We start from the raw sequence: 20,464 nt of genomic DNA, 5'->3' as shown, positions 1-20,464 counted from the left end.
CGAAGGTGATCCTTCTTGATCAGAGTATTCGTATGTGGGTCCAAGAGAGGTTATCGGAATGGATGTAAAACTCCCAGGAACCTGAAGCTAGTAACACGTTCAACCTCAGTCCCGTTAATGTGGATGGGGGAAGGCGTGCCTGCCTCTCCGACTATAGGTCTGAAGAAGGGTTGCGACCCGAAACGTTGCCTATTTTCTTCGCTCCATAGATGCTGCCTCACCCGCTGAGTTTCTCCAGCTTTTTTTTGTCTACCTTCGATCTTTCCAGCATCTGCACAGTTCCTTCTTAAACAGGCCGCCGCCGGTCCATCTGAGTTACTCCAGCTTTTTGTGTCGATCTTCCATTTCTTCCACCGACTGCCTTCCTCTGTCTGACATCTGATTTCGGGCCTGGATGCAAACTACAAATTCCCAGCTCTCCAGAGAGCGAGATCAGGGTCGGTCATGCATCTGTACACTGTGAATGGCTCGATTGCAATTGCCATTGTGTTGTCCTTGAGCCGTGAGGCACAAAAATGGCGCAGTAACTCAGCGGGACGGGCAGCATCTCTGGAGAGAAGGAACGGCTGACGTTTCGGGTCGAGACCCTTCTTCAGACATGGGTTAATATATCAGCGCCCCCGACCTTTGACCGTATAACCATATAACAATTCCAGCACGGAAACAGGCCATCTCGGCCCTTCAAGTCCGTGCCGAACACTTACTCTCACCTAGTCCCATCTACCTGCACTCAGACCACAACCCTCCATTCCTTTCCCGTCCATATACCTATCCAATTTATTTTTAAATGATAAAATCGAACCTGCCTGCCTCCACCACTTCCACTGGAAGCTCATTCCACACACAGCTACCACTCTCTGAGTAAAGAAGTTCCCCCTCATGTTACCCCTAAACTTTTGTCCCCTTAATTCTCAAATCATGTCCTCTTGTTTGAATCTTCCCTACTCGCAATGGAAAAAGCTTATCCACGTCAACTCTGTCTATCCCTCTCATAATCCCTTCTGCCGACTGGATAGCGTGCGACAAGAGCTTTTCGCTGTACCTCAGTGCGCATGACAATAGACCAAACCGCGGCAGGCCCAGCTCCACACACGGCGGTGCAGCGGTAGAGTTGCTGCCTTAATGGCCTGTCCCACTGTACGAGCTAATTCAAGAGCTCTCCCGAGTTTCCCCTGATTCGAACTCGGAGAATTACTGTAATGGCCGCTCGTAGGTACCCGGGGCTTTCGTGGACATTTTTCAACATCTTCACGAGCTTACCGCGTTTCCCCGAGTACCTGTCGACAGCGTTACGAGCCGCTAAGAGACGTCCCCGAGCTCTGACGTACCCTCTACGTGCTTACCACTAGTTTGATTATTTTTTTTTTTAAACTCGGAAGAGATCTTGAACGACCTCGTACAGTGGGACAGGGCCTTCACAGCGAATGCAGCGCCGGAGGCTCGGGTTCGATATCGACGACGGGTGCTGTCTGTACGGAGTTTGTACGTTCGTGTTTGTAAACTGCGCAGGCGAGTGAAATTATTATTGTAAATTGTAAAATCCAGCATCGTCTTTTTTAGCATTTTATCGGGTCCGAATTGTATAAATACTTTGTGTATGTAAAAAGATTTAGAGTGTATTAAGATTTTGAAAGTTAATATTTAGAGTGTGTTGAGTTTGCGGACTGCTATTTGTATTGTTTGTGTGTGTGTGTGCTTAAGGATTTTTGGGTATTAGATAATTTTCAGTAAGAGTGTGTTTGAAGTAAATATTTATAATTGTTTAGATTGTAGTATTGTTAGAATCCGTTAGATCACTGTGTCGGGGGAGGAGTCGTTCCATCAACCAAGCATGCCACGAGGAAGATTTATTGGAGTGTGATTTATGCTTGTAGTATATATTGGGGTTATTTTCCTTTTTGATTATAGTCTTACTGGCATGGTTCCGATTTGTTTGTCTGTGTGAACTTAAAGTGGTTTGAATTGGAGAGATTGTTGCTTGGGAGAGATTGCTGTGAGGGAGAGATTGTAATTAAGAGTTGGAGTCTTAATTTGAGGAACCGGAGGTCCTTTGTTTGAAGGTTGAGAGTTGAATTAAGTGATTGTGATCTAACGGTACGGGATGCAGGTACGGGATACGGGATGCAGGTACGGGATACTGAGTTGGATGATCAGCCATGATCATATTGAATGGCGGTGCAGGCTCGAAGGGCCGAATGGCCTACTCCTGCACCTAATTTCTATGTTTCTATGTTCTCCCTGAGATCTTTGGTTTCCTCCCACGCTCCAAAGACGCACGGGTTTGTAGGTTAATTGGCTCGGTATAAGTGTAAAAGTTGTCCTTAGTGTGTGTAGGATGGCGTTAGTGTGCGGGGATCGCTGGTCGGCGCGGACTCAGTGGGCCAAAGGGCCTGTTTCCGCGCTGTATCTCTAAACTAAACTAAAGAGACCCAGGGCCAGGCCACACTCACAAAGTCCACGCGATCCTCTGCCAGCCAGTGGAAGCACTTGAGGAAGAGGAGCAGGGTGAAGATGGCCACAAAGCGCGGGCTGAAGTCGTCCCTGAAGACGGTGAACGCCAGGCAGGTCTCCGTCACTGCGTACCAGGAGCGCTCGATTAAATGCTGGGAAAACAGGAAGGAAAGAACGGTGATCATCCACAATCAGTAACCCTGTTCCTGCCTTCTCCCCATGCCCCTTGAGATTAAAGCCATCTTTAAGAGCTCTATCCAACTCTCCCTTGAAAGCATCCTGAGAACTGGGCTCCACTGCCTTCCGAGGAAGAGAATTCCACAGATTCACAACTCTCTGGGTGAAAAAAGTTTTTCCTCATCTCCGTTCTAAATGGCCTACCCCCTTATTCTTAAACTGTGATTAAAATGATCAGCCATGATCACATTGATTCAGATTCAGATTCAGATTCAATTTAATTGTCATTGTCAGTGTACAGTACAGAGACAACGAAATGCATTAGAGACAACGAAATGCAACGAAATTGAATGGCGGTGATGGCTCGAAGGGCCTACTCCTGCACCTATTGTCTATTGACCCCTGGTTCTGGACTCTCCCCCCCCCAACAGGGGGAACGTGTTTCCTGCCTCCACCGTAACTCCCACCGCAGAGTTCAGTGCAGTGGGCAATCACAAGACGAATGGCCATCTCACCTCCATCTCTGCAGCCCGCAGTTGCCCGAAGAACACCTTCCTCATGAACTTGCCGACGAGAAAGACCAAGACAAAGGCCTGGATGTACAGCACCTGCCCAAAGAAAGAGAATAATAATCAAAATCACACATGGTTGGGCACAGTCACGTGGTGGTAAGAGTCGCTGCCACACAGCGCCAGAGACCCGAGCCGCTACTTCTTAACTAGAAGTACTGAGAACTCAAGCCGACCGTTGAGACCTTTGGCGGGGATTCGCCAGCTCCGTCCAGCTCGGCTTGTGGACCTCGGGAGCCGCGGTCTCCGGCGGGAAGCGGCCGATTCGGAAACTCCAAGCCGCTGAGAGTGTCCTTCCGTTACCATACAACCATATAACAATTACAGCACGGAAACAGGCCATCTCGACCCTTCTAGTCAGTGCCGAACACATAATCTCCCCCTAGTCCCCAGAAGGGTGGCTACCTGGCGCTCAGACCATAACCCTCCATTCCCTTCCCATCCAATATAACTGTATCCAAATTTATTTTTAAATGATAAAAACGAACCTGCCTCCTCCACCTTCACTGGAAGCTCATTCCACACCGCTACCAGTAAAGAAGTCCCCCCTCATGTTACCCCCTAAACTTCAGTCCCTTAATTCTCAAGTCATGTCCCCTTGTTTGAATCTTCCCTACTCTCAGTGGGAAAAGCTCATCCACGTCAACTCTGTCTATCCCTCTCATCATTTTAAAGCCCGCTTAACCTTCTGCGCTCCAAAGAATAAAGCCCTAACTTGTTCAACCTTTCTCTGTAACTTAGTTGCAAAAACCCAGGCAACATTCTAGTAAAAATCACACTCTGTTGGGCATTTTGTGACGATGTGGTAGAGTCGCGATCACACACGGTTGAGAGGGCCTGAAAGTACACCCGGCCCGCCCGTAGCGGCGACTGCGGAGGGGCTCAATAGCCCGCGACCACGGTGAACTTTGTGGAAGATTCGCTGAACTTTAGTGCCTTCGGCTCACAGTGGGAACGTCGGTCTCCGCTGAGTGGGGGCCGATTCGGAATGTTCAAGCCGCTGAGAGTGTATCGTGTTCTTTACCATATAATTCGGGGCAGCACGGAAACAGGCCATCTAACCTTCTAGTCCGTGCCGAACACATAATCTCCCCTAGTCCCACATACCTGCGCTCAGACCATGACCCTCCATTTCCCTTCCCATCCATATAACTATCCAATTTATTTTTAAATGTTAAAAACGAACCTGCCTCCACCACCTTCACTGGAAGCTCATTCCACACAGCACCAGGACATGGGGTAACAGCTTCATTAAGGGGGCAGATCCTTTACAACGGTGATTGAGGAGAACTTTTTTCAACAACGATGAGGTGGCCTACAGGGAGGAACTCTCTGCACAGCAGAGGGTAGTTGACAAGTTCATGGCCCTTATTTAAGAGGGAGTTAGATGAGCTCATTGTAGACTTCAGGAAGTCCAGAGGCGGCACGCACACCCCCATCCACATTAACGGGACGGAGGCAGGTACGTGTTTTCTGAGTTTCATGATCAGCCATGAGTCAACATCCGATGGCGGTGCAGGCTCGAACCCACGAATGGCTACTCCTGATCAAGAAGGCTATGTTTCTATGTGTTCTCTTCTTCCTGAGGAGTAAAGAAGGTCCCCCTCATGTCCCCTCAGATCCTTAGTGAACTTAATTCTCAAGTCATCGTCCCTTGTTACCAACTGCCCTAAGCTATGGTATGGGAAAAGCTTGTCTCCGACCGGAAGGCTGTGCAGAGGGTGGTGAAATTTTAAAGCACCTCTATCCACGCTCCCCTCCACCTTCTGTCTGTCCAAAGAATAAAGCGCTAACTGTTCAGGGCGCTCTCTGTGCCAAGGACTGCTGAAACCCCAGGCAACATTCTAGTAAACCCTCTGTACTGTCTCTATTTTGTTACAGATGCCGGAGTTCCGTTGCACAAACCAGCAGGAGGGCCTGAAAACATCGGGCCGCCATTTCCGGCGACTGCGGATAGGCCCGCGACCACGGGTGAACAAAGTGGAAGATGACTGAACTTTAGTGCCTTCCCTCACAGTGGGAAACGTTGATTCCGCTGTGTGGGGGGGAGGGGGGATGTTCATGTTAAATTCTATCGTGTGTTGGGTTATTTTTATTCGGGGCTGTCTGGCAACTCAAACCTAACTGTACCAATCAGTGCAATGTGACAATAAATGTTACTTGAACTCCTGAAATAACTATCTGGCAGAAAACCCATGCAGGTCACGGGGAAAACGTGCAGACAGCACCTGTAGTCGGGATCCAACCCGGGTCCCTGGCGCTGTGAGGCAGCGACTCTACCGCTGTGCCGCCCAACTCTGATATATGCCGAGTTATTAGAGTGGATCTGTGGAACACCCTCTCCCCCCCCCCTCGGGTACTGCCCGTCCAGTCGCAGCCTCAAAAAGGCTGGCGGTGTCATCAAGGACCCACACACCATCCTGGCCACACACTCATCTCCCCGCTACCTTCAGGTAGAAGGTACAGGAGCCTGAAGACTGCAACGTCCAGGTTCAGGAATAGCTACTTCCCCACAGCTATTAAACTAGGCTCGGACAAAACTCTGAACATTAATAGCCCATTATCTGTTTCTTTGCACTTTATCCGTTTATTTCTTGATGTGTATATATATATTTATATTATGGTATTCAAGAAGGAGCTGCAGATGCTGGAAAATCGAAGGTACACAAAATTGCTGGAGAAACTCAGCAGGTGCAGCAGCATCTATGGAGCGAAGGAAATAGGCGACGTTTCGGGACGAAACGTCGCCTATTTCCTTCGCTCCATAGATGCTGCTGCACCCGCTGCGTTTCTCCAGCAATTTTGTGTACCTTCATATTATGGTATATGGACACACTGATCTGTCTTGTAGTCAATGCCTACTATGTTCTTCTGTGCTGAAGCAAAGCAACAATTTCATTGTCCTATCAGGGACACATGACAATAAACGCACTTGAACAAACTATTACCACTTTCTGGTTTTATCTCGGATTTTCAGCATCTGCAGTTCTATTTCTGTTTTCTCTGGCTTTCCTAGGTCGGTGGTTTAAGATGGGCCAAACAGCCCTTCGCACCACAGTTCATTTGTCGCCTTTGTTAGTTTAGCTTAGAGATACAGCACGTAAACGGGCCCTTCGGCACACAGCAATTCCCAGACTGATTCCTGGGATGTCAGGACTGTCTTATGAAGAAAGACTGGATAGACTTGGTTTATACTCTCTAGAATTTAGGAGATTGAGAGGGGATCTTATAGAAACTTACAAAATTCTTAAGGGGTTGGACAGGCTAGATGCAGGAAGATCGTTCCCGATGTTGGGGAAGTCCAGGACAAGGGGTCACAGCTTAAGGATAAGGGGGAAATCCTTTAGAACCGAGATGAGGAGAACTTTTTTCACACAGAGAGTGGTGAATCTCTGGAACTCTCTGCCACAGAGGGTGGTTGAGGCCAGTTCATTGGCTATATTTAAGAGGGAGTTAGATGTGGCCCTTGTGGCCAGGGGGATCAGAGGGTATGGAGAGAAGGCAGGTACGGGATACTGAGTTGGATGATCAGCCATGATCATATTGAATGGCGGTGCAGGCTCGAAGGGGCGAATGGCCTACTCCTGCACCTAATTTCTATGTTTCTATTCCCACACACCCTACACACACCAGGGACAATTTAGCATTTAGAATAGAAGCCAAGTCAAGTCAAGAGAGTTTATTGTCATGTGTCCCAGATAGGACAATGAAATTCTTGCTTTCTGCAGCACAACAGAATATTGTAAGCAAAAATACAGAACAGTTCAGTTCAATATACACATAAATAAGCAGAGAAAGTGCAGTTCAGAGTCTGTTTGTTGACGAGTTTAATAGCCTGATGGCTGTGGGGAAGTAGCTGTTCCTGAACCTGGATGTTGCAGATTTCAGGCTCCTGTACCTTCTACCCGATGGTAGCAGAGGGATGAGTGTGTGGCCAGGATGGTGTGTGGGTCCTTGATGATGCTGGCTGCCTACTTGAGGCAGCGACTGCGATAGATCCCTTCGATGGTGGGGAGGTCAGAGCCGATGATGGACTGGGCAGTGGTCACAACTTTCTGCAGTCTTTTCCGCTCCTGGACGCTCAAGTTGCTGAACCAAGCCACGATGCAACCGGTCAACATGCTCTCTACTGTGCATAGAAACATAGAAAATAGGGGAACTTCTTTACTCAGAGAGTGGTAGCGGTGTGGAATGAGCTTCCAGTGGAAGTGGTGTCGGCAGGTTCGTTGGTATCATTTAAAAATAAATTGGATAGGCATATGGATGAGAAGGGAATGGAGGGTTACGGTATGAGTGCAGGCAGGTGGGACTAAGGGAAAATAATTGTTCGGCATGGACTTGTAGGGCCAAGATGGCCTGTTTCCGTGCTGCAATTGTTATATGGTTATATGGTACAGGAGTAGGCCATTCGGCCCTTCGAGCCTGCACCGCCATTCAACGTGATCATGGCTGATCATCCAACTCAGTATCCTGTACCTGCCTTATCTCCATACCCCCCCGATCCCTTTAGCCACAAGGGCCACATCTAATTCCCTCTTAAATATAGCCAATGAACTGGCCTCAACTACCTTCTATGGCAGAGAATTCCACAGATTCACCACTCTCTGTGTGAAAAAGTGTTTACTTGTCTCTGTTCTAAATGGCTTACCCCTTATTCTCAAACCCCTGGTCCTGGACTCCCCCAACATCGGGAATATGTTTCCTGCCTCCAGCGTATCCAAACCCTTAATAATCTTATATGTTTCAATAAGATCTCCTCTCATCCTTCTAAACTTCAGAGTGTACAAGCCCACAGCCGCTCCATTCTCTCAGCATACGACAGTCCCGCCATCCCGGGAATTAACCTGGTGAACCTACGCTGCACTCCCTCAATAGCAAGAATGTTGAGTTTCGTGCCTGGCTCCAGCTGCCTCCCTACATCGGCCACGTCACCGCAGAGAACACGATGAAACTCTCCTCTCATGCCGTGGGCTCATAGCCACAAACCTAGCTGAGCAAACGTCCCCAAAGAACAAACTTCCCCAAAGAACGCAGTGAACTAGATCCTCTCCCAACAACCTCACGACGATTTAATGGCTTTATAGTCAACTTTAGATTTTGATGAATCAACATAGAAACATAGAAAATAGGTGCAGGAATAGGTCATTCAGCCCTTCGAGACTGCACCGCCATTTAATATGATCATGGCTGATCATCCAACTCAGTATCCCATCCCTGCCTTCTCTCCATACCCCCTGATCCCTTTAGCCACAAGGGCCACATCTAACTCCCTCTTAAATATAGCCAATGAACTGTGGCCTCAACTACCTTCTGTGGCAGAGAATTCCACAGATTTACCACTGCGTGAAGAATGTTTTTCTCATCTCAGTCCTAAAAGACTTCCCCCTTATCCTTAAACTGTGATCCCTTGTTCTGGACTTCCCCAACATCGGGAACAATCTTCTTGCATCTAGCCCGTCCAACCCCTCCGTGCCAACCAGCGATCACCCTGTTGCACCAGCACCATATCCCACCCACTAGGAATAATTTACAATTTGACCAAAGACTACAAACCCTTTTGGCGCGTCTTTGGAGCGTGGGAGGAAACCAGAGGACCCGGAGAAAACCCACGCGGTCCCAACCCTTAATAACCTTGTATGTTTCAATAAGGTTCCCTCTCATCCTTCTAAACTGTAGAGTGTACAAGCCCAGCTGCCCTGTTGTGCAGCAATAGACTGGTTCCACCAAGATGCAGCACAGAACGCCACAGGAAATCCTTCTTCCCTGTGGCTATCAAACTGTACAACTGCTCCCCCTTCAGTCTTGGGGTAGACTGACCCCCCCCCCCCCCTCCCTCCTCTCCACCAATCACTTTAATTTCATGTATCTAGTGTTTTATGACTATTGGCAGACCAATTTCCCTCCTGGGATAAATAACGTGCTGTCGTATCGTAAAGTCCCTTCAACAGCTGAAGTTCCCCCGAATGCTCCCTCTTGAAACGAAACTCTACTTGGTTTCATTCCTAAATAGTTAAACATCCAACTTCTGTGACCACAAAACTCTCTGAAGACAGTTTGACAACCTCCTCTCTCACTGACACCCCCCCCCCCCCCCCCCCCTCCACCGCCTGTGATTCCCCCTTCCCTCCAATCCTAAAACCACAAGAACTGTCTCCGCCTCTTCCTTTCCTCTTCACGCCCCTACCCCCCCCCACCCACATCAGCCCGAAGAAGGGTTTCGGCCCGAAACGTCGCCTATTTCCTTCACTCCATAGATGCTGCCTCACCCGCGGAGTTTCTCCAGCATTTTTGTCTACCTTCGTCTTAAATCAAAATCTTTTTGATTTAGTTTTCAGGACATAACAAAGTGCAAAGTTGTCGATTTGATACAGACAGAGCATACGAAAAGAACGAATAAAAAACAACTTATACTAACATTATAACAAGACAAAAACAATAAAATAAAAATGGAGATATCAAAAATAATCCCTCCCCAGTCACTGCCAGTGAGCATATGCACACATCAGCCTCTCACAACAATAATCCGCGATAAATGAATGGGTAGACTGTTAAGCTGTTAAACTGTGCTTGATGATCAAGCATTTATTACCTTCGTCTTTTATCCAGCATTGTGGAATCGAGAATCAGAGGATGTAGGTTTCAGGTGAGAGGGGAAAGATTTAATAGGAACCAGACCAACATCAAAGTCCATAGTGGGCCCTAATTGCTGAGGGCAGTGTTCAAGAGCCTGATGGTTGCTTTGAAGAAGCTGTTCATGAAACTTCTTCATCACTCACTTCTCAGGCTCTTGTACCTTCTTCCCGATGGTAGCAGCGAGATGAGAGCGTGGCCTGAGGTGGTGCGGGTCTTTGATACTTTTGAGGCAGATTAGTTTTGAGATACAGCGGGGTAACAGGCCATTCGGCCCACCGGGTCCGCGCCGACCAGCGATCCCCGCACACTAACACTATCCTACACCCACTTGGGATAATTGCTACATTTACCAAGCCAATTAACCTACAAACCTGTATGTCTGTGGGAGAAAACCGGAGCACCCGGAGAAAACCCACGCAGGTTCTTGGTCCTCCAAAATATTCCACCTGGAATTTAAACTGGAGGTGGTGGAGGGAAGACTTAAGCCAGAAAGGGTTTTTGGGAAGGAAGAATGTAGTTGCATCTGGTTGGGTAACTATTGTAGGGTGAAGATTATTCCATGCTTTAATTGTGCGGGGGAAGAACGAATTGCTGTACACACCCATCTTGGTAGCTGGAATCTCAAATTGGATCGAATTCTCTTGTCTGCTAATTGGTTTGGGTTTGGTCACGGGAAGAAGGTACAAACTCTGTACGGACAAGCACCCGTAGTCAGGATCGAACCGGGGTCTCTGGCGCTGTAAGGCAGCAACTCGACTGCTGCGCCACCGTGCCGCTCAAAACATCTGCAGTTACTTTGTTTAAAGATAAAGTTTAATAGATAGGGTGGTAAAGAAAGCTTTTGGTATGCTAGCCTTTATAAATCAGAGCATTGAGTATAGAAGCTGGGATGTAATGTTAAAATTGTACAAGGCATTGGTGAGACCAAATCTGGAGTATGGGGTACAATTTTGGTCGCCAAATTATAGGAAGGATGTCAACAAAATAGAGAGAGTACAGAGGAGATTTACTAGAATGTTGCCTGGGTTTCAACAACTAAGTTACAGAGATAGGTTGAATAAGTTAGGTCTTTATTCTCTGGAGCGCAGAAGGTTAAGGGGGGACCTGATAGAGGTCTTTAAAATGATGAGAGGGATAGACAGAGTTGATGTGGACAAGCTTTTCCCTTTGAGAATAGGGAAGATTCAAACAAGAGGGCATGACTTCAGAATTAAGGGACAGAAGTTTAGGGGTAATATGAGGGGGAACTTCTTTACGCAGAGAGTGGTAGCGGCGTGGAATGAGCTCCCAGTGGAAGTGGTGGAGGCAGGTTCATTGGTATCATTTAAAAATAAATTGGATAGGCATATGGATGAGAAGGGAATGGAGGGTTATGGTACGAGTGCAGGCAGGTGGGACTAAGGGGAAAAAAATTGTGTTCGGCATGGACTTGTAGGGCCGAGATGGCCTGTTTCCGTGCTGTAATTGTTATATGGTTAAACATGGGAACGGAAGATTCATTGTCAGCACGAGCTCAGTGGGTCAAAGGACCTGCTTCCATGCTGCATCTACTAATCCAACTGGGCGACATGGTGGCGCCGCAGTGGAGTTGCTGCCTCACGGCGCCAGAGACCCGTTTGGTCACACTAGACCTTCCCGTGACCTGCGCGGGTTTTCCCCTGGGAGTTGCGGTTTCCTCCCACTATGCAAAGAAGTCCAGGTTAATTGGCTTGGTAAAATTGTCGTTCGTGTGTGATTGTGTTCGTTCATGTGTGTGTGTGTGTGTGTGCATGCGCGATAGCGTTAGTGTGCGGGGATCGCTGATCGGCACGGACTTGTTGGGCCGAAGGGCCTGTTTCCGTGCCCCATCTCAAAACTAAACAATATCAACCAACAATTTATTTAAAATGGTGAGAGGGATAGACAGAGTTGACGTGGATAAGCTTTTTCCATTGAGAGTAGGGAAGATTCAAACAAGAGGACATGACTTGAGAATTAAGGGACAGAAGTTTAGGGGTAACATGAGGGGGATCTTCTTTACTCAGAGAGTGGTAGCTGTGTGGAATGAGCTTCCAGTGGAGTGGTGGAGGCAGGCAGGTTCGATTTTATCATTTAAAAATAAATTGGATAGGTATATGGACGGGAAAGGAATGGAGGGTTATGGTCTGAGTGCAGGTAGATGGGACTAGGTGAGAGTAAGTGTTCGGCATGGACTAGAAGGGCCGAGATGGCCTGTTTCCGTGCTGTAATTGTTATATGGTTATATAACAGTCAATTCAGTTTAGTTTATTGTCACATGTACCGAGGTACTGTGAAAGGCTTTCGTTGCATGCTATCCAGTCAGCAGAAAGACAACACATGATTACAATCGAGCTATTTACAGTATGCAGCTACATGATAAGGGAATAACGTTTGGTGGAAGGTAAAGCCAGCAGAGTCTGATCAAGGATAGTCCGAGTGTTTAAGATGCTGGAAAAATCGAAGGTAGACGCAAATGCTGGAGAAACTCAGCGGGTGAGGCAGCATCTAAGGAGCGAAGGAAATAGGCGACGTTTCGGGCCGAGACCCTTCTTCAGACTGATGTGGGGGTGGGGAGGCGGGAAGAAGAAAGGAAGAGGCGGAGACAGTGGGCTGGGGAAAGCTGGGAAGGGGAGGAGAAAAAAGGGACTACCTGAAATTGGAGAAGTCAATGTTCATACCACTGGGGTACAAACTACCCAAGTGGAATATGAGGTGCTGCTCCTCCAATTTACGACTGGCCTCACTCTGGCCATGGAGGAGGCCCAGGACCGAAAGGTCGGATTGCAGAGGCACTAAACGTGGTGAATGGACCCCCCCCCCCGGTTAAGTTGGTCCACTAAAGTAATTATCATTGCTGCTGTAGCTGAGCGAGGTTGTTCTCTCGGGCTCAGCTACCTGTTGACTCACTAGGTCTCGAGGTGAGATAAGCTTAAGTAGCAGGACACTCCCCCTAGGCCGTGACGTCACGTGGCAGCTCTTGTAGCTACTGACGAGGGTTCGACCATAAGTGGTCTGTGTATCAGCTGACGCCACAGGATTCAGAATTTTAAGTAAGTTTATCGGCCAAGTATTCACATACAAGGAATTTGCCTTGGTGCTCCGCCCACAAGTAACAACATGACATACAGTGACAGTTACGAATGACTCGGAAAACACTAAACATTGATAATAATAAAACATTAATGATAAAACACCAAGCAGGTGAACCAACAAAATACCAGATCAAAGGGAGGCTACAGATCTCTGGCTGTTGAGTAGAACAACTACTCGTGGATAAAAACTGTTTTTATGTCTGGCTGTGGCAGCTTTGACAGTCTGGAGTCGCCTTCCAGAGGGAAGTGATTCGAAGAGTTTGTGGCCAGGGAGAGAGGGGACAGAGATGATCTTGCCCGCTCGCTTCCTGGCACGAGATTGGCATTCTTGGCACCACAAAATTACAATCAGTATACGGATAAATGGACACACTGATCTGTTCTGTAGTCAATGCCTAGCATGTTCTGTTGCTCGGCTTCTTCTACGCAGCGGCGGTGGAAAGCATCTTGTCCGGGAACATTACCATCTGGTTCGGGAATTTCTCTGCCAAGGACAAGAAGGCTCTGCAGAGAGTAGTGCGTTCGGCCGAACGCACTATGGGAACTTCACTCACCCCCCTGCAGGAACTATACAACAGGAGGTGCAACTCCAGAGCAAACAAAATCATGAGAGACCTCCTTCTACGCCTGCAACGGACTGTTCCAGCCGCTACGGTCAGGCAAACGCCTCCGTTGCCATGCAGTGAGAACGGAGAGGTTGAGAAGGAGTTTCTTCCCAGAGGCAATTCGGACTGTAAACGCCTTTCTCACCAGGGACTAACTAAACAGAACGTTTTTCCTTCTATTATTTATTATGTAAAAGAATATGTGTGTTATGATTGTGTTTATAATTTGTTTGGTTGTTTTGTTGTTTGTCTTTTGCACAAAAGTCCGCGAGCATTGCCACTTTCATTTCACTGCACATCTCGTATGTGTATGTGACAAATAAACTTGACTTGACTTGTGCTGAAGCAAAGCAAGAATTTCATTGTCCTATCAGGGACACATGACAATAAACTCACTTGAACTTGGATATATGATAAGTGTAATGCATACAATGTAAATGGTGTTACCTGCCTCCAAGTTAAAGGGGGAGCAGTGTGATGTATGTAATATAATTAGCATATGTCATGTCTTGTGCGAGCGGACACATGTGCTAGGGGAGACTCAAGGTGGCATCCTGCAATAAAGTAACTTGTTAGTTTACTCCTGTATCACCCAAATACACTACAATAAGGGAATAACGTTGAGTGCAAGGTAAAGCCAGCTGAGTCTAAGGGTCACCAAAGAGGCAGATAGTTCGGCACAGCTCTCTGGGCAACCCCCCCATTCACCCCCCCCCCCACACACCCCCAATACTTACAGCCATGCTGGGGCTGGACTTGGTGAGGTAGACCACAGTGGGGTAGAACTGGCGCTTGAGATAGTAGGCGTGGGTGACCACGGTGGTGGTGAGCACCAGGCTGGTGGCCGTCGCCAACATGGATCGGGCCATCTCGTGCCTCCCCGCGGGAAACAGCTTGCTGGCGGGACGCCGGGAGAGCGAGGCCCCCCGGAACTGGACGGTGGAAGAAATACGACCAACCGGCTCGGCCCGCGGTGCGTGAGCGCACTCGTGTCGTCCCCGTCGCCCGCCTCAGGTGCTAGTCCCACCACCGGGCAGTCGGGTCTCGCCGCCTCTCCTCGGCTCACCACAAAACTACAAAAAAAAAGGAAGATAAAAGAGAGATTATAGACAATAGACGCAGGAGTAGGGCCATTCGGCCCTTCAAGCCAGCACCGCCATTCAATGTGATCATGGCTGATCATCCCCAATCAGTACCCAGTTCCTGCCTTCTCCCCATATCCCCTGACTCCGCTATCTTTAAGAGCCCGATCTAGCTCTCTCTTGAAAGTATCCAGAGAACTGGCCTCCACCGCCCTCTGAGGCAGAGAATGCCACAGACTCACAACTCTGTGTGAAGAAGTGTTTCATCGTCTACGTTCTAAATGGCTTACCTCTTATGATATGCCATTTATTGTCACTATACATGTACAGTGAAACTGAAAGCTGCTCGTACTCAGTGCATTCATACAATTTAGCACAAAAAACAAGAAACAGAAAAAACAAAAAACAGAAGGGAGATGGGGGGGGGGGGGGGGGAATAGGTGCACAAATTCTGTGGCGCCACATACATATATACAGATGGAAGTCTGTGTTGGGCGGTGTAGTCAGTGCATGTGTGAATTTGAATTTATAGTAGATATAATTCTCAAACTGTGTTCTGGCCCCTGGTTCTGGACTCCCCCAACGTCGGGAACATGTTTCCCGCCTCTAGCGAGTCCAAACCCTTAATAATCTTATACGTTTCAATAAGATCCCCTCTCATCCTTCTAAACTCCACAGAGTGTACAAGCCCAGCCGCTCCATTCTCTCAGCATATGACAGTCCCGCCATCCCGTGAATTAACCTGGTGAACCTACGCTGTACCCCCTCAATAGCAAGAATGTCCTTCCTCAAATTAGGGGACCAAAACTGCACACAATACCCCAGGTGTGGTCTCACTGGGGAATTAACCTTGATAGGAGCGGAATTAGGCCTGATTAAGGGGCGGCACGGCAGTAGAGTTGCTGTCTTACAGCACCTGGGACACGGGTTCGATCCTGACCACGGGTGTTGTCTGTACGGAGTTAGAGCGTTCTCCCCGCGACCTGCGCGGCTTTTCTCCGGCCTCCTCCCATATTCCAAAGACGTGCAGGTTTGCAGGTTAATTGGCATGGTACAATTGTAAATTGTCCCTAGTATGTGTGTGTGTGTATGTGTAGGATAGTGTTAGTGTGCAGGGATCACTGCTCGGCGCTTACTCAGTGGGCCGAGGGGACTGTTCCCACACACTGTATCTCTAAAACTAAATCTATCTCTCCCTCCTAACCCCCATGCCTCCTCCCCATAGCCCTGTCTCCTTCCCACCCCTCAGCCAGCTCTCTATTCCCTCTCACTCACCCACCCCTCCACCTTCTCAGGCACTGGAGCAAGGCGTGACCAGCCCACAGTTGACCTTTGGTCCAAGAGGGGGATAGAACCAGGAATATCATTGTTTTCATGAAAAGATACAGCATGGAAACAGACCCTTCGGCCCACCGAGTCCATACTTGCCCATCGATCAGCCGTTCACATTAGTTCTGTTAGCCCACTTATTCGTCCACTACCAAAACAGTTGCGGTAATTTACAGAGGGCCAATCAATCTACCCGCCCACACTGGCACTCCGGGATGTGGGAGGAACACAAAGCACTCGGGATGGACCCATACAGACACAGGGAGAACAAGCAAACTCCACACAGGCAGCAAGTCTCCCCCCCCCCCTCACCACCCTATCTCCTCTCCCTCCGTCCCTTCCTCCCGTCCACACCCTAGCCTCTCCCCCAACACCGTCGCCTCTCGCTCCCCTCCTTCTCTCCCTTCCCCCCTCCCCCTTCCTCACCTCCCCTCCCCCCCTCTCCTCTCTCTCCCTTGTCCCTCTTCACCATCCTTCTGCTCCCTTCGTCCACCCTCTTAAGTGGCCGACCTCACCACCACACCCCTCTTCTCCTCCCTGCCCCGGTACCCTCACTTCACCACCCCCTCTCTGCCCCCCTTGTACACCGTGTTAAGCGACAGACCTCCCCTCCACCAGCCCCTCTCTTTCCCTCACTACCCCCCACCCCCTCTCTCTTCCCCTCCCTCTTCCCTCCCTACCCCACCCTACTCCCCTCCTCCTCTCCCCTCCCTCTCTCCCCTCTCTCCCTCTCCCCACCCCCTCCCCCTCTTCCCCTCCCCTCACCCCTCCCTTCTCTTCCCCTCCCTCTACCCCCCTCTCTTCCCCCCCCCACCCACTCTCTCCCCCCCCCCTCCCTTTCTCTCCCCTACCCCCACCCTCTCTCTCCCCTCCCCCTCTCTCCTTCTCCCTGTCCCCTTCTCTCTCTCTCCCCATCCTCCTCTCTCGCTCTCCATCTTTCTCTCTCCCCTCATCCCCCTCTCCCCCCTGTCTCTCCCTCTTTCTCTCTCTCTCTCTATCTCTGTCTCCCTCCCCCCGTCCCCTCCCTTCCCCTCCCCCCCCCCTCCTCCCCTCCCTCTCTCCCTCCCCCCCTCCCCCTCCCCCCCCTTCCCCCGCTCTCCCTCTCCCTCTCCTACCCCCCTCTCTCCCCCTCCCCACCCCCCCTCTCTTCCCCTCCCCTCTCCCCCTCTCTTCCCCTCCCCCTCCCCCCTCCCCCTCTCTCCCCTCTCCCTCCCCCTCTGCCTCCCCTCTTCTTCCCCTCTCCCCCCTCTCCCCCCCGCCCGCCTCCCCCCTCTCCCCTCCCTTCCCCCCTCCCCCTCCTCCCCTCCCCTCCCTCCTCCTCCTCCTCCCCCCTCTCCTCCCTCTCCCTCTCCCTCTCCCCTCCCCCTCCTCCCCTCCCCCTCTCCCCCTCTCCTCTCCTTCTCCCCTCTTCCCCCCTCTCCCTTCCCCCCTCTCCTCCCCTCCTCTCCCTCCCCCCCTCTCCCCCTCCACTCCCTCCCCAACCCCCACCCCCTCTCCCCTCCACCTCCCCCTCTCCCTCCCCTCCACTCCTCTCTCCCTCTTCCCCACCCCTCTCCCTCCCCCTACCTTCCCTACCCCCCTCTCCTCCCCCTCCCCCACCCCCTCTCTCTTCCCCCTCCCTCCCCCCTCTCTCTTCCCCTCCCTCTGATCCCTCTCCCCCCTCCCTCCCCCTCTCTCTCTCCCCTACCCCGCCCCCCCCCTCTCTTCCCCTCCCTCCCCCTCTCCCCCCCCTACCCCTCCCCCCCCCTCTCTTCCCCTTCCCCCCCCCTCCCCCTCCCTCTCCTCCCCCCCCACCCCTTCTCTTCCCCTCCCCCCTCCCTCCCTCTCTCCCTCTCCCCCTCCCCCCTCTCCCCCTCTCTTCCCTCCTCTCCCTCTTCTCCCTTCCTCCCCTCTCCTCTCTTCCCCTTCTCCCCTCCCCACCCCCCTCTCTCTCCTCCCTCCCTCCCTCTCCCTCTCTCGTCCTCCCCCCTCTCTCTACTCCCCCCCTCTCTTCCCCTCCCCACCCCCTCTCTTCCCCTCCTCACCTCCCCTCTCTTTTCCCTCCCCACCCCCCCTCCCTCTCCCCCCCCCCCTCTCCCCCCTCCCCTCCCTCTCTCCCTCCCCTCCCTCTTCCCCTCCCCCCTCCCTTCTTCCCCCCCCCCCCTCTCTCTCTCTCCCCCTCCCTCTCTCTCTTCCCCTACCCCCACCCCCACTCTGCTCTCCCTCCTTCCCCTACCCCCACCCCCTCCCCCTCCCCTCCCCCCCCCCCCCTCTCTCTTCCCCCTCCCCCCCCCTCTCTCCCCTCCTCTAACCATTCCCCTCTCCTCTCCCCTCCCTCCACCCCCTCTCTCTTCCCCTCCCCCCACCCTCCCCTCTCCCCCCTACCCCCTCCTCCCTCTTCCCCTCTCCCCCCCCCCCCACCACTCTCTTCCCCCTCCCCCCTTACCCTTCCACCCCCCCACTCCACCCCACAAGGTCCATCTTGCCACCTCCACCACCCCCTCTCCCCTCTCTCTCCCTCACTACCCCCCCCCCTCTCTCTTCCCCTCCTCCCTACCCCACCCCTCTCTCCCCTCCCCACTTCACCTCCCCACCCCCAGCCCTACTCCCCCCTCTCTCTCCCCTCCCCACCCCCCTCCCCTCTCTTCTACCCCTCCCTCCCCTCTTCCTCTCTCTCCTCCTCTCCCCCCCCCATCTCCCCCCCCCCCCCCTCTCTCCCTCCCCCCTTCCTCTTCCACCCTCTCCCCCCACTCTCGCCAGTCCTCCACCTCCACCACTCCCCACCCCCTCCTTCGCCCTCCACCTCCCTCCCCTGATCGGTTCCCCCGGCGGCTGCGCCAACCCCCCAGAGAGAGGGAAGGGACAGCTTCAACCCCTCACTTCCGGTCGAGGCGTCCGTCCCTTTTACTTGTCCCCCCCCCCACCCCCCCCCCCCCCCCCCCCTCCACGGTGTGTCAGGGGGCTCTATTGTTTCCCTCCCTGGGAATCCCTCTCTCTCCCCGGACAGACGGTCCCCCCCCCCCCCTTCCCTCCCTCCTTCTCTCTCTCTCTCCCTTCCCTCCCCCTCTCCCCCTCCCCCTCTCCTCTCCCCCCTCTCCCCCCCCCTCTCTCTCTCTCCTCCTCCCCCTCCTCTCAATCTCTCTCTCCTCCCTCTCCCTTCCCATACCCTACTCCCCCCCTCTCTAGCCTCCCTCCCTCCCCCTCTCCAAACTCTCACCCCTTTCTTCACCCCCCCCTTCTTCTCTCCCTCCTTCTACGTCCCCCTTCACCTCCTCTCCCTCCTCTCCCCCACCCCCTCCCCCCCTCTCTCCCCCCCCTCTCCTCCTCTCCCCTCCCTCCTCCCTCCTCCTCTCACCCCCTCCTCTCACCCCCCCTCCTCTCACCCCCTCCCCTCTCCCCCCCCCCCCTCCTCTCCCCACCCTCCTCTCCCCTCCCCCTCCCTCTCCCCACCCCCCTCCTCTCCATCCTCCTCACCCTCACTCTCCTCCTCCTCCCCCCCCCCTCCCTCCTCTCACCCTCCCCGGTTCTCTCACCCCCTCCTCCTCCCCCTCTCCTCCCTCCCTCTCACCCCTCCCCCTCTCTTCTCCTCTCCCCCCCCCCTCCTCCTCCTCCCCCCCCCCTCCTCCCCCCTCCCTCCCCACCCTCTCCTCACCCCCCTCCTCCTCCTCCCCACCCCTCCCTCCCTCCTCCCCACCCCCTCCTCCCCCCTCCCCCTTCTCCCTCTCCCCTCCCCCTTCTCACCCCCTCCCCCCCTCCTCCTCCTCACCCCCCCTCCTCCTCTCACCCCCTCCTCCCCATCCCTCCCCTCCTCCCCCTCCTCCTCCTCCTCCCTCCTCCCCTCCCTCCTCCCTCCTTCACCCCCCTCCTCCTCCTCTCACCCCCTCCTCCCACCTCTCACCCCCTTCCTCCTCCTCCTCCGAACCTCCTCCTCCTCCTCTCCTCCCCCTCCTCCTCTCACCTCCTCCCTCCCTCCCCCCTCCCCACTCCCCCCTCCCTCCTCCCCACCCTCTCCTCCCCTCCCCCCCCCCTCTCCCCCCTCTCCCTCCCTCCTCACTCTCCTCATTCACTCCCCCTCTCCCCACCTCTCCCTCCCATCCTCCCCCCCTCCTCTCCCTCCTCCCACCTCCTCCTCCTCTCACCCCCTCCCCTCTCCTCCACCTCCCTCCCCCTCTCACCCCCTCTCCTCCTCTCCCCCCCTCCTCCTCTCACCCCCATCCTCTCTCACCCCCTCCCCCACCCTCTCCTCCTCTCCGACCCTCCCCTCCTCCTCTCCCCCCTCCTCCTCCTCTCACCTCCCCTCCCCTCCTCTCACCTCCACCTCTCTCCTCCTCCTCTCACCCCCTCCTCTCTCCTCCTCCTCCCCTCCCCTCACCCCCTCCTCCTCTCTCTCCCACCCTCTCCTCCCCTCCTCCCTCTCATCCTCTCTCTCCCCTCCTCCTCCTCCCTCCTCCCCACCTCTCCCCCCCTCCTCTCCCCCCCCTCTTCCTCCCCCCTCGCTCCCCTCCTCCCTCTCCTCCTCTCACCCCCCTCCTCCTCCTCCTCTCCTC

General features: G+C 52.8%; 1 protein-coding gene across 1 annotated transcript in view; it reads right to left on the bottom strand.

Moving 5' to 3' along the window:
- Positions 1 to 20,464, bottom strand: part of syvn1 (synovial apoptosis inhibitor 1, synoviolin) — a 57,939-nt gene that overhangs the window by 37,140 nt on the left and 335 nt on the right. Inside the window, exons 2-4 of the mRNA XM_055665286.1 lie at positions 14,265 to 14,600; positions 3,144 to 3,236; positions 2,451 to 2,603 (exon numbers count right to left, since the gene is read on the bottom strand). Of these exons, the coding sequence (XP_055521261.1) occupies positions 2,451 to 2,603; positions 3,144 to 3,236; positions 14,265 to 14,396 (378 nt within the window). The 5' untranslated portion in view covers positions 14,397 to 14,600. The remainder of the gene's footprint in view (positions 1 to 2,450; positions 2,604 to 3,143; positions 3,237 to 14,264; positions 14,601 to 20,464) is intronic.

Source organism: Leucoraja erinacea, unplaced genomic scaffold (assembly GCF_028641065.1).
Source record: "Leucoraja erinacea ecotype New England unplaced genomic scaffold, Leri_hhj_1 Leri_115S, whole genome shotgun sequence".
NCBI lineage: Eukaryota > Metazoa > Chordata > Chondrichthyes > Rajiformes > Rajidae > Leucoraja > Leucoraja erinaceus.
This window is presented reverse-complemented; position numbering and strand designations above follow the sequence as displayed.